This window comes from Callospermophilus lateralis, chromosome 14 (assembly GCF_048772815.1).
Source record: "Callospermophilus lateralis isolate mCalLat2 chromosome 14, mCalLat2.hap1, whole genome shotgun sequence".
Classification (NCBI taxonomy): Eukaryota; Metazoa; Chordata; class Mammalia; order Rodentia; family Sciuridae; genus Callospermophilus; species Callospermophilus lateralis.
The window spans coordinates 51,466,065-51,484,472 of record NC_135318.1 but is presented as its reverse complement, the minus strand read 5'-3'; the positions used below and the strand labels follow the sequence as shown (position 1 = coordinate 51,484,472).

The window sequence follows — 18,408 nt, the reverse complement described above, 5'->3', positions numbered from 1 at the left end:
TCTTTTTTTAACTTTTTCATTGGAATATATGCAAATTTGAGAAAATGCAACTATTAATGTGTTCATCTCAAATAATTACCACAAAGTTAAAACATTGGTGTAACGACCACTCAGGTCAAGAAATAGAATATTCTCAACTCTTGGGGCTGGGGTTTTGGCTCAGTGGTAGAGTGCTTGCCTAGCACATGTGGGGCACTGGATTTGAGCCTCAGTACCATATAAAAATAAAATAAAGGTATTGTGTCTAACTACAACTAAAAACCAAAATATTGGGGGGAAAAAGAATATTCTCAACTCTTCAGAAAAATCCATTGACACACTATGCTACTGCTTCAAAGGAACCTTTAATAAAATTATTGGCTTTTCTAATTTTTAAACTTTATATAAGTGGAAGTCATAGTTACATAAGTGGAATCATATATATATATGATAGTCTTTTGTGTCTGTTTTTTTAATTCAACATTGTGTTTGTGATATTTGTCCTTTTTTTTTTTTTTTGCTCTTTTTAAGAGCACAACCCCCAATTTGCACTTATTACTTTCACTTCCATCCTAGAGGCCAGAAGGTTATCATATAACTATATGTAGCTGGAAGGGAGGCTTGAGCTTGTTGTTGGGTCTTTAGCTTGTTGGCTATTTGTCCTGCTTAAACTCTTTATTATTGCAGAAGAGAGAACGAATACTGAAATATAAATAGCAGTCTGCCATAGTTGAATTTGAGGTTCTTTTAAACCAGATGTAGTCTCATAGTATTTATTCCCTCCCGCTTATCTTCATTGTGGCTTACTTTATACTTAGAACATTCTCTGGCTTTCTCCACTCATACGTTACCCCAGAACGAAAGATAGATTCTATAGATAGTTTCCTCTATGTTCAACAGGCACATGAATGTCTGGGAACTATCTAGCCCAGAGGGGCAACGAATTAATTGAATATGTGTATACCTAACTAGGGTTTTCATACAAACTATTTCTGACAATTATTCAGTACTTTTGTAGTATAATATATGTATATGTATGTACATAACTAGTGTTTTCATACAAAACTATTTGAATATATACACACACACACTTTTTTTTTTTTTTTGGTGTGTGTGTGTGTGTGTGTGTGTGTGTGTACTGGGGATTGAACTCAGGGGCACTCAACCACTAACTAAGCCAGCCAGATTCCCAGCCCTATTTTTGTATTTTATTTAGAGACAGGGTTTCACTGAGTTGCTTAGCACCTTGCCTTTGCTGAGGCTGGCTTTATGAATTCATAATCCTCCTTCCTCAGTCTCTGGAGCCACTGGGATTATGGGCATATGTCACTGCGCCCACCTTATTTCTATTATTCAATACTTTTGTAGTATAAAATTGTAGTGAATGTAGAATGTGTAAACATGATATCTGATATTTTAACTTTATTAGTAGATTTTCCTATATCTGAAAGTAATTTACAATTTTCTAAGTTTATTGCAGCGCAAACTAGGACACAGAAGAGTAAATACTCTTCCAGGCAGAAATAGGAAAGGAAAATTGTGGAAATTATTTGAGTTGTAGAGTTTTAATTAATGTAAAAAATTTTAAGTTTTCATTTTTAATTGTAATAAAAATGAAATTTACTATGTTAATAATTTCTAAGAGTACAATTCAATAGTGTTAAATATATTCACTTCATGAAATCAATCTCCAAAACTTTTTCATCTTGTAGAACTGAAACTGTAAGCAATAACAACTCTCCATTCTGCTTCTCCCCAGCCACTGGCAACCACCACTACTTTCTGTCTTTATGAATTTAAACATTCTAGTTCCTGCATAAAAGTAGAATCATACTGGTTTTTTGTAACCAGCTTATTTTATGTAGCATAATGTCCTTGGAGTTCATCCATGTGTCTTATATGTCAGAATTTCCTTCCTTTAAGGCTGAATAATATTCCATTATATGAATTTGCCACATTTTGTTTATTCATTCATATGTCAGCACTTTGTTTACTTCTACATCTTAGGTATTTTGGATAGTTCTGCTATGAACTTGGGTGTGCAAATGTATGTTTGAGATCTTTTGGATATACATTCAGAAGTGGAAATCCTGCATTATGTTTGGATTTGTTTGTTGCTTTTTTCCAGTGATATGAAAGTTAGGCAATTAAACTTACAAAATAAAAAGAAATCTTTTGAAAAGCAAAATTATAGCTAATTAAAAAAATTCTTTTAAACTTTTCCTGGGGCTGGGGCTGGGTTGTAGCTCAGTGGTAAAGCGCTTGCCTAGCATGTGTGAGACACTGGGTTGGATCCTTAGTTTAAAAAAATAAGTAAATAAAATAAAGGCATGCTGTCCATCTACAACTATTTAAAAAAAAAAAAGTTTCCAGCTTTTTCTGTTTGCCATCTTACTTTTAAAAGACTTTACTTGTTTGTTTGCTAATATTTTTTTAATTGTCAGTGGACTTTATTTTATTTATTTATATGCAGTATGAGAATTGAACCCAGTGCCACATACGTGCTAGGCAAGAGCTGTACCGCTGAGCCACAACCCTTCTACCCCTGAGACACAACCCCAGCCCTTCACTTGGTTTTATTTGCTGTTTTCCATTTATATCTTTGTGAATTGGTAGCATACAGCCAAGACTTCAAAATTCTTTAATCATTCTGTTTCATGGGCAAATTTTAGTAATTTTTACAGAAAATGGAACTTTAATACTAAATTTGAGGTTTAAGTAGACATTTCTGAGGGACCTATTATTGAAATATTACTAGATGGTTTATACAGAAATAAATGTTATAGTAGAGAAAGTATAGTCAATTAGATATGGCCTAATTCTGGATCCCAGTCCTACTCTTTGTAACCACTGACCTAAGATAAACTACTTAAGCTTTCTAAAATTCAGTGTCCTCATCTGTAAATAGATATCTGCCTGCCTCAGAGTAAGGGAATTAAACAATACACGATTCCTGAGAATATTTTAAGAATATCAATCTGTTATTTTAAAGCATTAGTAAATGAACATAGTGATATTGAAAATTTGAAGGATAGTAAGTAATAACTTACCATAATACCTTAACCTAGTTCATATACATACATCAAACCCTCTTTGAAAATTGTTGTAACTTAACAGAATGGGAGAAAAACAGTAAGACATTTTACTTGACTCATGGTAAAAGTAAACTGAACTGTTAAAATGAAATCATTGGTCTTTATGTGTATATTCCTAGGGGAAAATGCTTAAAAACCTGATCATACATTTCCCTTCAAAATTGAAAAATATGTATTTCCTCTTATAAATTGTATTCCCTCCAAGTTCCTAGCAGTTAAATGCTCAGTCATTAAGTAAATACAAGTTAATATTAAGTAATTCATAATTTTGAATGGAAAGAGGGCCACTTGTCATATAACATTCCTTCCTTCTTCCTTCTGCTGTGTTATTCCTAAGTGCCTATGTACAACCCCTGTTCTGCCAAAACTACCGTCACAGCTACCACATTATCTGAGCATGATTAAAGATGTTCTATAATCATAAACTTCAAAGTTAAAATTTATTATTCAAGTTTTATTTTCTGAATCATTGCTAAAATTGGATATATCACAAAATCTTCCTCAAATGTGAATTTTCAAGTGTTTATCCTTTTTTGTTGATTATATCACCTATGGAGAACTGTGTTAACAAACAGTTTTCCCTAAATCTCATTGTATCATTTTCAGGGTCAGTGAAGACATGAAATTAACTGACTTAGAGCTGGGGAAGCTGGCAAATAATATCCAAGAGTTATTGTATAGTGCCTCAGATATATGTCATGATCGAGCTGTCAAATTTCTCATGTCAAGAGCAAAGGTATTTTCATAATACTTTACATATTTTATATTTATATGTAGGATAGTTAGGTTAGAGATCCAGAATTATGTCTTTGCTTATATCTGTATTTTCCCTGTAATGCATTTTATAATTTTAACAATAAAGTTAATGATATTGGTGTGTTGTAGAAAGAAGTGCTAAGATGTAAAATAATTAAAGAAATAGGAAAAATGATTTAAGTATTATTTTCAAATAAATAAAGGACTCACTACAAAATACAACACCTTAGTAATTAATATGAATGTAAGATGCTGTTTCATATATGCACGTGTATATATGTGGTCAAACAAAGTTAAACTTCAGGATGGTGGAAAAAGTTATACAATGACCTGAATTCATTTAAGTTACTGTATTAGTTATAAAGGAATCAATCAAATTCAAGACATCTTAAGCTTTTCATGTTCAGTTTTTAGAAATGAAATATTGGGAAATTTCATTTAAAATGTTAAGAAATAAATTTTATTAATTACAAAAGTAATTAATATATTATTATATAATATATTATAGAAGAAGATAATTAATACTGAAATTTATTAAACTTAGTTGGTTTTATAGCTCATCCATATTTGGTTTTATATTAACTTCCATCGTGATTTTTGTGTTATTTTTTAAAATTTAGGATGGTTTTCTTGAGAAGTTAAATTCCACGGAATTTATTACACTTTCTAGATTAATGGAAACATTCATTTTAGAGACAGAACAGATCTGTGGAAGAAAAAGCATGTCATTACTTGGAGCACTTCAAAGCCAAGCTAATAAATTTGTAAATAGATTTCATGAAGAGAGAAAAACCAAGCTCAGGTATCATTACTGTGTAATTTTTTTCTTTGTAAAAACACAATTACATTTTAAAAATAAATTAATTGACTAGCCAAAATTTCTGCTTTTTTTTTTTTTTTAATTAAAGACAGATTATGGAGTTAAAATTTACCTTTTGACTTTTCAAAGTGGAGTTAGAATGCTTACTTATGTAAAAGTGCCTATCTGGAAGATTGACTTGTTTCTTAACTCAAAGTTAAGTAAATTATGTTTCATCACTATTGGGTAGGCTAAGAGGTATAAAAGTATTAATACTGTTTATGAATGATTCCAATTAAAGTGTCCAGCACTTATAAAATCTTAAGTAGTCACTAAAATTGGAATAACACAGAGAAGATAAGCATGGCCCCTGTGCAAGGGTGACATGTGTATTCATGAAGCACTCTATACTTTTGTAGAAAATAACCTTATACAGATGGTGAGAGATGGACTACTCGTTGGAAAGATATCAGAACAAGGCTTAATAGAAATCTTTGAAAAAGTAAGCCAACAAATAGAAAACTGCAGTTAAATTCAACAGAAGAAGAGTAATAGACTCTGATGAGGATGATTCCTGGAACAATTCTAGTACAGAAATTAAGATATGTTTAAATGTTTACTTTGGTTATTGTCTTTATGCTTTTAAAAAAATAAAGTTTAATTTAAAGTAGAGCTAAGCTCTACTTTCTTATCAACCAAGGAAGATGATATTGAAACATTATTAAAGTTTACTTTTCTTTCATCTTTTGAATAGCCTCCTCTTAGACAATGAGCGCTGGAAGCAAGCTGATGTTCCTGCAGAATTTCAGGATCTTGTTGATTCTATATCAGATGGAAAGATTGCTTTACCTGAAAAAAAATCAGGGGGTATGTGTTCTTCCACACACTTTCTTCCAATTTTTTATTATTTGTTTATTTTGTAAGAATGTTTAATGTTGCTTTAATTGAGAATACCTATTGAAAAACCTAAAACTAAATCTTCCAATTAAGTATTTTACAGGAAAAGTATTTGTTTTAATTTATAATAATAATTTTGAATACTTATTAGTGTAACCATATGCTAGACCCTGGATGATGTGCTTTACATCCAGTGAACACTAATTAGCTTCCACTTTGTATCATATGGAGCAAAGATAACAGTTATGATTCTATTTTAAAGACACTAAGTTTAATGAATAAAACCAAAAATATGTGAACAATTGCATAACAAAAACCAAAATGTGAAGAACTATGGGAAAAGAAAAAAGAAGGACCAGAGAGATAGGAAGAAATTCATAAAAATAGAAGTAAAAAAATTAAAGGTTTAATTTTATTTTCTCATTGAACCCAGTGCCTCATGCATGATAGGCGAGTGCTCTACCTCTGAGCCACAACCTCAGCCCCCACCTATATATTTCATTTTTAAGATTTCAACTTAGAAGTTATTCTATTTTCACAGTGTGACATTTCTTATTATTATGTAAACAATTGCGTAACAAAACCCAAAATGTGAAGAACTATAAGAAAAAAGAAGGACCAAAGAGATAGGAAGAAAATTGTCATTGATTATCAAATACCAGTTGGGTTTCAAAAGAAATAGATGGAATAACTAGGACATATGTTTGTTAAAATGGTGTCATCTGATAATGTAAATTGATTTTTAATGCATTCTGAAATTATGAACTTTAATACATTTAATGAAGGAAGGCAATTGCATTATTTCAAATTTTTATGCATTTTTAATTAAAGTTTAGTGTTTTTACATAGCTATATTTTCAAATTGTATACTTCACATTTGCATAAAATACAACTTTGCTACAAGAGACTGAATAAAATACAGTTAGTGACCATTGATTTGATATGTAGAAGAAAGTTTACAGTATCGATAATTGAGTGGAGTGATAGTGTCAGTGGGCAATTCATTGCTAAGGGAGGCTAGACAAATGTAGCCCACTTTATCAATAAAGATTAGTTGTGAAGGAAAAGTGGGTGATGAAGTGGTAGCTAGAGAGATTGAGAAATTAGATTGTTTCCTTAATCCACTCAAAGAGTTGAGAGAAGAGATTTTTTTTGTTGTTTGTTTTGGGTCAGAGGAAGCTGAATTATATTTTCATGCCTAAGAGAAATAAGAAGCAGCTAGAATTGAATCCAGAGTTCAAGAGAAAGCCTATCTCTTACCATTATGACATGAGGGAAGGGATTAAGGGCTGGTTATAGATAGATTCATTCATATAGGACAGAGAGAAGAATCGAATCGAAGGAATTACATAAATTTCTCTTAATATTTTAAATATGTAAATTTCTGTGACTATTTTAAATGGGTAACCATGTCAGATTGCAATTTTTAACTGATTATATGATACTAGCAAAACAAAGCCTTCATAACTTATCACTCATCTAGTCTTGCAAGCTGTATTTTATTGATAACCTATTATGTGAGGTACCATGCCAGACAGCTAGGACTTGTTTTCTTTCTCTGAAAGCTCAGTCTTTGAAGTCTACTATTATACAAACAGAATGATTTTTTAAATTAAAATATTTTTTAAAATGTGGAATGATTGAATTAAATGTTGTTGTTTTCCTACAAAATGAACTACTTTCAATCCCTCTTTGTAGGATTCTGGTAGTATGAGGTTTCTCTTAAATACTTTTCTTCTTCCTCAGCCTCTACCCTTTTATGAATAATATTTTAGTAGTTCTTATTAAGATAAAGATCCTGGGTTATTATTTATTTATCCACCATACATTTATTGAATCATTAGGATGCGGCTAGCATTGGGGAAATGAAGTTAGTGAATAGCAACTATACTGATTTTTTTTTTAATATTTACTTTTTAGTTGTAATTGGACACAATACCTTTATTTTATTTATTTATTTTTATGTGTTGCTGAGGATCGAACCCAGGGCCTCACACGTGCTAGGCAAATGCTCTACTGCTGCCACAACACACACACACACACACACATCCACACCCATACACCCCGCCATTGAGTTTTTATTTGGTGCTAGACACCATTCTAAGTACTTTACATGTATCACATCATTATCATTTACAGGTCCATGATCTAGATGCTGTTAATATCATCACCTAATAAATATGGAAACTGAGGCAAAAGGGCTTAGGTAACTTAGAGTTACATAGCTAGGAGGTAGTAGAGTAGGATTCATATTCAGGTATACTGACATTTGGGTTCTTGCTCTTACCTACATCACTGTGTTCCTTCTTTGTAATATAGAGAGCTGGTTCCGAAACAGTCCTTGCTCTAAAAAAATTTATAGTCCAAAAGACATAGTGAATTGTGTGTAGAAATTTTACCACAATGGATTTCTTTTCATGAAAGAAAAGAGGTAGTAGACTTTTTGTCCAATAGTTCAAAGGGACTTGAATCTTAGGGAAGAAATGATTTGACTGTAGCAGTTAATTCATTTGGCTGATCAAGGATGATAATCCAGTCTCCTGTTCTTTTCACCACAAAATGCTGAATTTTGTTACATAATAATAAGAAATGTCATACTATGAAAACAGAATAACTTCTAAGTTGAAATCTTAAAAATGAAATATATAGGTGGGGGCTGGGGTTGTGGCTCAGAGGTAGAGCACTTGCCTACCATGCATGAGTAGAGTTCAATCTGGGTTCAATCCTCAGGACCATATAAAAATAAAGATATTGTTATAACTAAAAATAAATATTTTTAAAAAATAAAATAAATAAATATATAGGTGGGTACAGTGGTGCATACCTACAATCCCAGTGGTTCAGGAGGCTGAGGCAAGAGGATCTCAAGTATGAGACCTGCCTCAGCAACTTAGTGAGACACTGTCTCAAAATCTAAAAAGGCTGGGGATGTAGCTCAGTGCTAAAGTGATCCTGGGTTCAATTAGTACCAGAAAGGAAAGGAAAGGAAAGGAAAAAAAGATAAAATACAGAAAATACATAATCTGTCCATTAAATTTAGAAATTAACTCATATTTTATGTATGTATGTATGTATGTATGTTGTAGTTGGACACAATATTTTATTTATTTATTTTTAATAAATGCTGAGGATCAAGAACCCAGGGCTTCACGTGCCAGGGCACATGCTAGGCGAGTGCTCCGCTGCTGAACCACAACTCCAGCCTAATTAACTCATATTCTAATAATGATAACGACAGTAATAAAGACAGCAAGTCAAAAAGCTAGTTCTGCCTTTCCAAACTAATAATAATTTTGTTTTTTAACTACCATGTGCCAGGCCTAGAGGGTTGGCAGTTTATAATCTTTAACAACAGTCATTAGCAGCAATCCTGAAGCATTTCATGGATACAGATTGAGTCTCAGAGAAGTTATTGACTTAAGGTAATTGGTAATACCCAGACTAAAATCAAAACTAATTCCAAACCCAAAGTACTTTATTTACTCTGACAAGTTGCTTCTGAAGAAGTAGATATTTGTTTCCAGAAATGAGATAGTTTCAGGCCTGAAAATAGAATTATTGTTTTCAGTGGTTTTCTCCAGTATTTTGTTTCACCATATACATACCCCTTCTTGTTTATTTGCTTTCCTCTTTTACCTACAGAAGAAAGAAAACCAGCTGAAGTTCTCATTGTTGAGGGACAACAGTATGCTGTTGTTGGGTGAGTAGTATATTTGTCTTTATTAGTTGAGTCGATTATTTGAAATATAAGTCTTCTATTTTCTTCTTGAAGTGAATGAGGAATTTTGGATTAACAATTTTAAATCCTAATGAAGTATTTAAAGGAAATTTTATGGATTCCTTTTTATTTTCTGTATTCTATGTGTGCTTTATCACTGGGTTAATAAAAGTGACCTTGATTTTTCTCATGTAATGAGAAATGTAGACAGCCATGAATGATGTAGTGGCTCTTTGAATTTATTACCATCACAGGTTCTTGCCATCTTCTATTCTTATGCTTTCTTAGTCTGTAGTAAAGCATGAAGTAGTTTAAATCATGGCTTCTGGAGCCTTCAAAATGTTAAAACAGGTAATGCTGTAAACCATTTAGCACAGTTCTTTTTGTTTTGGTTTGGTTTTAATATCAGGGATTGAATCCAGGGGCGCTTAACCACTGAGCTACATCCCCAGCTTTTGTTTATATTTTATTTTGAGTCAGGGTCTTGCTGAGTTGCTTAGGGTTTCGTTAAGTTGCCGAGGCTGGTTTTGAACTTGTGATTTCTTCTGCATCAGACTCCTGAGCCATTGGGATTACAGTTATGTGCCACCATGTGTGACCCATTTTAGCACAGTTATAATATATTGGTGGTTGTTTTTCATAATTCCAGTTGTTAGATCTTTTACTCTTTTATTAATAAACATCTCTAATTCAAGGTAACAAAGAAATATATAAATTCCAGCATTATGTTTGGCATGACAGGCCTTTTTTAAATTGGTAATTAAATATTATCTTCTTACCCATTTAAAAAATTTTATATTCTTTTTATTTATTTATTTTTTAGTTGTAGATGGACCCAATATCTTTATTTTTTAATTTTTTTAATTTTTATATGGTGCTGAGGATGGAAACCAGGGTCTCACACCTGTGAGGCAAGTGTTGTACCACTAACCTACAGCCCCAGCCCTATTTTCATATTCTTTAATAGCACTTTATAGGTTTAAGTATTTTTATATATCTGATCTCATTTGATCTTTATCATCACTTAGTGAAATAGACATGTCAGAGATTGTTGTTTCCTTTCTGAGTTACAAGAATTGAAGCTTAGAAGGTTAAGTGATTGGCAAGGTGGCCCAAATAAAGTCAGAATTAGAATTTAGATCTAACTCCCAATATCTAGACCATCATTCACTTTCCTTCTTTGCTTCTTGTCACCAAGAGTTTTCTGAAATAGCTGCCCTTTCCGGGAAGAAAGGACCTCTATGAGCCTTATCATGGAACTTACTATAGTATAGTTAAATTATTCCTTTATGTGTATGTCTCCTTGGTAAGACTGAATTCTGCAAAGATAGGCAATCATGTCTTACTGTTATTATTTTTCTTGGCACTATAGTAAGCTCTCGAAAAGCATGTACAGAATTAATATGGGTTTGTTTGTTTTTTAATCCATATTTCAATCTCTAAAAATACACAAATTCCAAACTAAAGCCTCATTTCCCTTATCCTCAGGAGTCCTTCCTTGTTTCCAATAGAGCTAAGCTTTGTTCAGCCCCTCTGTAATCTCATCTCTTTTCTCTCCTTTAACTTTCCTCCTTTATCTTGTTGTACTTCATGTGCTTGATGGAAATAGTCCCTCTCTCTGGCTCTGACTTTTCAGGCAGAGTCTATTGCCAAAAAGTGAACTACCTGTATAAAGGTGGGTTATTATGTTTTCTGGGAGAAGATTATGAAAAATATGCAGTGGACTCATGCCAAATAGAGCAGGCTCCAATTAAGCTATATAGAGCCTAGGTGCTATCTTTTTTTCTGTGCAGTACTGGGAATTGAAACCAGGGCCCCATACATTCTAGACAAGTGCTCTACCACATAGCTACATTCAAAGCTTTTTTTCATTTCTTATTTTGAGATGGAGTCTCACAGAGTTGCCCCAGCTTGCCTTAAACTTGTGATCCTTCTGCCTCAGCCCCTCAAGTGACTGGAATTACAGGTGTGCTCCACCATCCCAGTTTAAATGTTATCTTTTTTGATTCAGTGGTTCCTGATATCCTTTACTGAGTACAGCCCCAGCCCTAGATTCTTTATACTTTTATAAAATATTATTTAATGTGGATTTTTCATTTCTGAGCATTTCAGTGAACTTAGATATCCTATAATAAATGGTTCTTTTTCTCTTAATTTTAGTCTCATTTAATCTACCAGTAGTGTGTCTTTTTAGCTTGTTCTATAATGAGCTCGTAATTTTTCATTTTTGGAGAATCTTTTGATCTATGAATAAACTTCTTACGTAATATGTTCCTTAGAAGCTGTTATGGCTTCTTTTTCATTTTCATCTCACTAAGAAACTCTGGACTAGGTTCCCTTCATCAATTCAGTAGCTATGATTGAAACCTGCTACACGGTTAATCAGAAACGCTGGCTAGTCTTTTTGTCGTTGTTTTGGAATTGGCCAAAGAATAGAATATTTCCCTTATTGAAGAGACTTTCTTAATTAATAAGAATGCCATAAACCAAGTACTATGCTTACAGCACAAAATCTGACAAGCCACTTATTCTCAGTGTCATGTAAGTACTGATTCTGTAATTACACAAATCCTTAAATCTTTCACTCTAAGTGCTTCTTTTGGTCTACATTAGACCAGAACCTATTGCACTTTTAGCTGAAACACATAATTTAGCAGTTATCAAAATCAACATATCAGGCTGGGGATGTGGCTCAATCAGTAGCACGCTCGCCTGGCATGCGTGCAGCCCGGGTTCGATCCTCAGTACCACGTACAAAACAAAGATGTTGTATCCGCCGAAAGCTGAAAAATAAATATTAAAAAATTCTCATTCTCTCTCTCTCTCTCTCTCTCTTTCTCTCTTTAAAAAAAAAATCAGCATATCCTCAGAGATGCATCGAACTAATAAGTAATTTGATTTTTTTATATGCCAAATCAGTTTAAATTTTTTTGTTTTGATTGCCTTTGGGACATTTTCTTTTCTTATAGAACTGTATTGCTGTTAATAAGAATTATCCTTGAATATTGCCAGTGTGTGGATAACATCCCATCTGTTACTACTGACATGCTTACTCGTCTGTCAGATTTGTTGAAGGTGTGTATGATTTTACCTTTATATGGAAATATAGTTAAAAGAATTAACCCATTAGGATATAACTAACCTTTCAACTCTAGACATTTCAAGGTCAAGTTATCTTTAAGAGATTAATTTTGTGTTATTTAATTGTGGTTGCATCACATGTTACTAGAGAAAGGGCTGCCTGCTTCCTTCTCACTCTACATTTAGTGATTCCTCATTACACTCATAGAATTGTTAATGATATTGGAGACAGGAGATGATTTGTTCGTTAGGTGCTGAACATGACTGAGGCCACTTAGGTCAAAAAACCTGGACTGGTTTCAAATGTGCATGGAAGGAATTCACTGAACATTACAAAATTCATCTCACTAAGGTTAGAGATTTTTCTTACATCATTCTTTCAGAGCAATTGATGTAAAATGAAAATGTGATAATTTTATTCAGCCATCATATTGACAGATATTTTTAATTGTTAGAATATGGGAAAAGCTTTATTTTTTTTCAAACCTTTATTCTATCAATATTGCCCTGAACTTGAATTTTAGTCAAGAAATATTTTTACTCTTTTGAAAATAGGATGTTTGAATAAGAATGCTGAAACTAAATTAGTATTGTGAATGCAAACTAAAGATAAGTTTCTGAACTTTTATAATTTCAATTTTTTATTTATCAAAAGTAAATATTGTCATTTAGAATTCCCCTCTTCCTTTTTTTTTTTTTTTTTTTTTTTCATTATTACATAAATAGATCCTAACTGCTTCTAGAAAATTCATTTGGTCCCTGAATGAGAGGAAAAAGGAATGTATTTTTAGGATAGTTAACACATCATCAGGATATAAAAGAATGTCTTTTAATAAATTGTTGAGTTTGGGTTTTTTTGTTTTTTGTTTTTTTCCCCCCTTCTTCCTTTCTTAGTACTTCAATTCAAGAAGTTGCCAGTTAGTTCTTGGAGCTGGTGCATTGCAAGTTGTTGGACTAAAAACAATAACTACAAAAAATTTAGGTATGGATTCTTGTATTTCATTCAAATGTTAAGGTATTATAATGATGTAATTCTTCTTACCCTGTTTTTATCATACCTGGTAGTTTCATGGCTCTAACCAAAGGCTATAAAAGTAGCAAATGCTACTTTATTCTTTTATGTGTTGTTAGAATTGAAAAACTTATCTGGGGAAATTATATAAGGAATTTTCACTCTTAACTCTTAATAAATTGTTTAGAAGCTGCTTCACTCTGGAAAATGTTAAATAATATGTAATATATAAGAAGTACTTTGGGGTGAAAGGTATCTGAATGTCAGAAGAGAATAAATTGTCTTGTTAATGTCCTCATACTTGTAATGCTAGCAACTCAAGTCCATTGAGAAAACAGCATATTCATTGAATTATTTAGCACTAAATTATTTTCTTAAAAATGAAATGGGTTACCTTTACCATGGTGTTCTTCATTTATGAAATAAACTGGGGTTCTTTATGAAATTAATGGACATTTTAAACTTAATTGCCTATGTAATTAAAATCAACAATTTTTGTTTCTCCATTATGTACCCATTTCCTGAATCTTTAGCTCTTTCTTCACGATGTTTGCAGTTAATTGTGCACTACATTCCTGTGATCCGGGCTCATTTTGAAGCTCGACTACCACCTAAGCAATATAACATGCTTAGGCATTTTGATCATATCACTAAGGTATTTTTCATGTATTTTCTATTGAAGTTCATAAATTTAATTCCTTAATTGTTAAATATTTTTGTATGTGTCTCAGTAACTATAAAATACAATATCACTTCTCATTTCAGGATTACCATGACCATATTGCTGAAATATCAGCTAAACTTGTAGCGATAATGGATAGCTTATTTGACAAGCTGTTATCAAAGGTAATAATTTATGAAAATCATTAGGCTCTGCTTAAAAGCATTGTGACTATTCATTTTATAGAGGATCCTTTATGTTATACATAAGTTAAAATGTGATGCTAGAATCTAAATTTTTAAAAGATATATACCAACTGGCAGAATTTATAAACAGTTTTTAAGGAAAATGTGTCCATCTTCTTTGACTGACACCAAAGTGGTCACAGATGTCTTAACAAATCAACTCCCCCAGAGTTTAGAAAACAACTCAATAAAATGTCAATTTTATATTCATCTTCTAAAGACCAGAGGTGGGAGAGAGTAAGGGAGATAATTCAGGGTGGTAGAAATCCTTCATAGAAGTATTTTTATGTTGGCTGCATCAACAAATGTATACCTTCTTCAAAACAAACAATTTGAAAGTCTTCCAAAGACAGAATTGTAAGGACAAGAATCCATAAGAAAAAAAGGAAATTTATTTGAAATAAAGTATGTGACTTTATTTTCCAAGCTGAAAAATGCTCTGAGAGTCCTAGGTGCTTTATTGTTTCTCTCAGAGACAATTCTAGGGTTTGTTTCTTTTCATTCCCATAGGTCATTAAATAAAGTGATGTTCTATAAGAAATACTGGAAGGGTATCTTCCAAAAATGTTATTTAATCAGCCCCACTCACTTTTGCCCTATTCTTTACTCTGCTTTTCCTATATTCTTCAATGCATATCTTTGGGGGAAAGAAGAAATTTTGTAACTTGGGTGTTTGAAGGTTTATTTAGTGTCGACTTTATGCCCAAGATCATACTTAAAATAAACCTTACTGAGTAAGGAACTTTGATTTACTTTTTCTTCTACCTACATCTTTAACATTCTGAATTGTCAGGAACAGCAGGCATGTAAAAATCATAAAAGGGCAAGATAAAGTGGCGTCCATTCACACATAGGCATGTATGTGCCTAATCTTTTGAAAATGACAGTGAGAGAAAAGTACTTGGGAAACAATACTTTAGTTGTTTACTAGTTCTTAAATTTTGTTCACAGGACACCTTTATATTTATGAAAGTAATCAATCCCAAAGAGCTTTTTGTTGATCCAGTTTTCACATTTCATTGAGATATCATATTAAAAATTAAAGCTAAGAAAGCTTTTTTTTTCTTCCTCAAGAGTTGATGCCTTTATTTTTATTTATTTTTATGTCGTGCTGAGGTTCGAACCCAAGTGCCTCCTCACACGTGCTAGGCAAGCACTCTACCACTGAGCCACAACCCCAGCCCTAAAGCTAAGAAATCTTAAAACACAATATACATATATACTTTCCATTAGTCTTCAAAATCATGATATCATAAGTCATCTAAAAACTGATGCAGTCATGAGGAAACAGGAGTAAAAAAAGATAAATGTCTTAGTGCTTTTATGAAAATGATTTTTCCCAGATTCTCTGAAAGGGTCTGTAACTCCTAAGAGTTCTCAGACCACAGTGTCTTTTCTTCGTGGGTTTCAAGTACAAACTAAATTCAGAAGCAATTCAGTTCCACCAGTTTGCTTTTTGATGTAAGTCGTCTGTGTAGCAAAATTCAGTAACACGCATCTGTCCTCAAGAAATTTACCATCTAACAAAACTGCTAACATTGTAGGATAAAGTAAATGTTAAATAGTGAAACTAATAGTAGGCTATGGATATAATGAAGCAAAACCAAACTCTGCCCATCCTCTTAAAATCCTGACTTTAATTTGTCATTTTGGTCATATGCGGGGTTTTTAAAAAAGAGTATGACTAGACTTTGTGACTCGACTTAATGAACTTTGTGTTCGTATTCACCTATATTTAACAGTTATGAGTATTTTATAATTTTTTACTAAAATTTTTTACTTCATTCCTAAATTCTTAAGTAAAAGAATTTTAAAACTAGGAACAGAACTCTTCTAATAATCACACATTAATATCTAAGGAAATTAATAATCTTCCAATATCATCTAACATCTCTTCTCATATTTGAAACTTCTAATTGTTCCAAAATATCTTTTCCCAATAATTTGTTTCAACAAAGACTTCTGTGTGTTTACTCAAAATGGTTAAGTCCCTTAAGTTTTCTGTAAACTAGAATATTCCCCTCCCCTTTTGTCTTTTGTTTTTATTTTGTTTTTAGTATCATTGACTTGAAGAATGTTGTCTGTCTTTATAACACAGTGTTCTCTCTACTGTCTTTCCCATTGATGACATCTGTTACCTGGCATGCAAAATTTCCTTATATTAACAAGTCTCTCCTTGCCATTCTCTGTCCTGTTTGCTTTCATGTGCTTCCCAGGAGTTTAATCCTGTGTTTAATTCGTACCAAAATAACAAGACAGGGTTTGGTTTGGGTTTACCTTTCAATTTTTAGCTTTTACTTTCTTACCTTAAAATATAATTTTGGGAGCAATGGCACAGTATAAAATATAGGCTGACCCTTAAAAGGGTATTTGTGCTTGGATAGAGTGAGACATTAATATGTGTAATAGCAGCTAGTTAATGTCTTAGCTACAGCCACCACTCATTCGCATTCATTTAGTAAGTTACGAACAAACCTTTGCATTAGATGACAGAGGGCTAACACAAGATATTCATCTTGTTGAGATAGCAAAATATCTAGCAGGGGAAGTATATCAATAATGACAAGAAGTAGAATATGTATTAATATTCCTTAAGTAAGGAATTGTTTCAATGCATTGGAGCATTTAATGCTTTAAAAGAGATGGTTGCCAATTGGAGAGGAAGATATGAGATAGTTTTATAGATGTAGTATGCATATAAATTTTGCTTTTAAAGATAAGATTAGGGCATATGAAGTTGAGGTGAAGATATCTCTGAGAAAAAGGCTGAGCAAACATGTTGTTAGAAATCACAAAGAAGTAATTTAGATTCAGGTAGACCTAAATTCAGATCCCATGTATGTTACACATTAGCCATTGAAGGACCTTGGGCAAACTCTTATTTTTTCTTTTTAAGCCTCCGTTTCCATTTCTAAATGGGAGTAATAGAGATTACCTCATAAGGTTGTAATGGGGATTAATGAGATAATATATGTGGAATGCTTTTCTTTTATCATATATCTAACTATAAGCAAGTCCTAATAAATATTGGCTGCTAATATTTTGCTGTTGTTAATAACAAAGGTAGCAGTTCTATTTAGGGTGAATAGAAGGTAGCTCTGTTTAGGGTGCACTGGTGTGAGTGGAAGAGTGGGGGATATGTTGGGAAGATAGTGAAGATCAGTGGCTATCAGTAGAAAGCTAAGCAATTTAAATCAGGTTTATTGGTATAATTTACATTAAGTAAAATTTACCCTTTTTAAATACATGGTGTGATGACTTTAACAAATATATAAAGTAGTGGAACTACTACAATCAAGATAAAAAATGTCACAAGTAAACATTCTTTTGGGGCACTTATAGTTTAGTTTTTCCTTCTGCAAAATGTCCTTTAAATGGAATCATACAGAATGTATCCTATTGGGCTAGCCTCCTTACTTTGAGATTAATGCTTTTGGAATTCATGGATGTTATAATTATGTGTCAGTAGTTTGTTCTCTTTTATTATAGAATAGTCTCCATTCTATGACTATATTGCTGATTGTTTATCCATTTACCAGTTGATAGAACTTTGGGGGTTTTCCTGTTTGGGGCTGTTATTTATGCATATACATTCTTTGTGTGGATATATGTTTTCATTTCTTTAGTGTATATACTTGAAATAGGATTGATTGTGGATTATGGAAATGTAAAACTTCATGGTAAATTTATTTTTTAAAAAACCTGCTAAATTATTTTCTGGAGTATCTCTTTGATGTCCTGTTTACCATTTATGAGACTAGAGTTCTAGATGCTCTTCATTGTCACCATCACTTTCTAGGGTCTACCTAATTTTTAATGTTAGTCTCTAATATGTACATGATATCTCACTGGTTTTTATTTTTGTTTTGTTTAGTACTGGGGATTGAACCCAGGGCCTCACATATGCTAGGCACTCTACCACTTAGCTATATCCTGCAGCCCTACATTGTGGATTTAGCTTAAATTATGACTAAGAAGTTGAAAATATTTTCATGTGCTTGTTTACTATTCATACCTTTTCTTTAGTAAAAATGTTTTTCAATTTTTTTGCTTATTTTTTAAAAATTGGGTTATCTTCTTCTTGAGATGTGAATTTTTTAATATATCTTAGCTCTAAGTCCTTTATCAGATATGTGGTTTGTATATTTTTTCCAAGTCGGTGACT

General features: G+C 32.3%; 1 protein-coding gene and 1 non-coding gene across 2 annotated transcripts in view; both read left to right on the top strand.

Moving 5' to 3' along the window:
• Positions 1-18,408, top strand: part of Vps54 (VPS54 subunit of GARP complex) — an 87,233-nt gene that overhangs the window by 60,302 nt on the left and 8,523 nt on the right. Inside the window, exons 13-20 of the mRNA XM_076832503.2 lie at positions 3,681-3,810; positions 4,451-4,632; positions 5,384-5,496; positions 9,169-9,226; positions 12,214-12,319; positions 13,220-13,307; positions 13,871-13,992; positions 14,103-14,183. Of these exons, the coding sequence (XP_076688618.2) occupies positions 3,681-3,810; positions 4,451-4,632; positions 5,384-5,496; positions 9,169-9,226; positions 12,214-12,319; positions 13,220-13,307; positions 13,871-13,992; positions 14,103-14,183 (880 nt within the window). The remainder of the gene's footprint in view (positions 1-3,680; positions 3,811-4,450; positions 4,633-5,383; positions 5,497-9,168; positions 9,227-12,213; positions 12,320-13,219; positions 13,308-13,870; positions 13,993-14,102; positions 14,184-18,408) is intronic.
• Positions 4,939-5,044, top strand: LOC143380891 (U6 spliceosomal RNA). Its single transcript, XR_013088760.1, has one exon. It is a non-coding gene; the product is annotated as a U6 spliceosomal RNA (small nuclear RNA).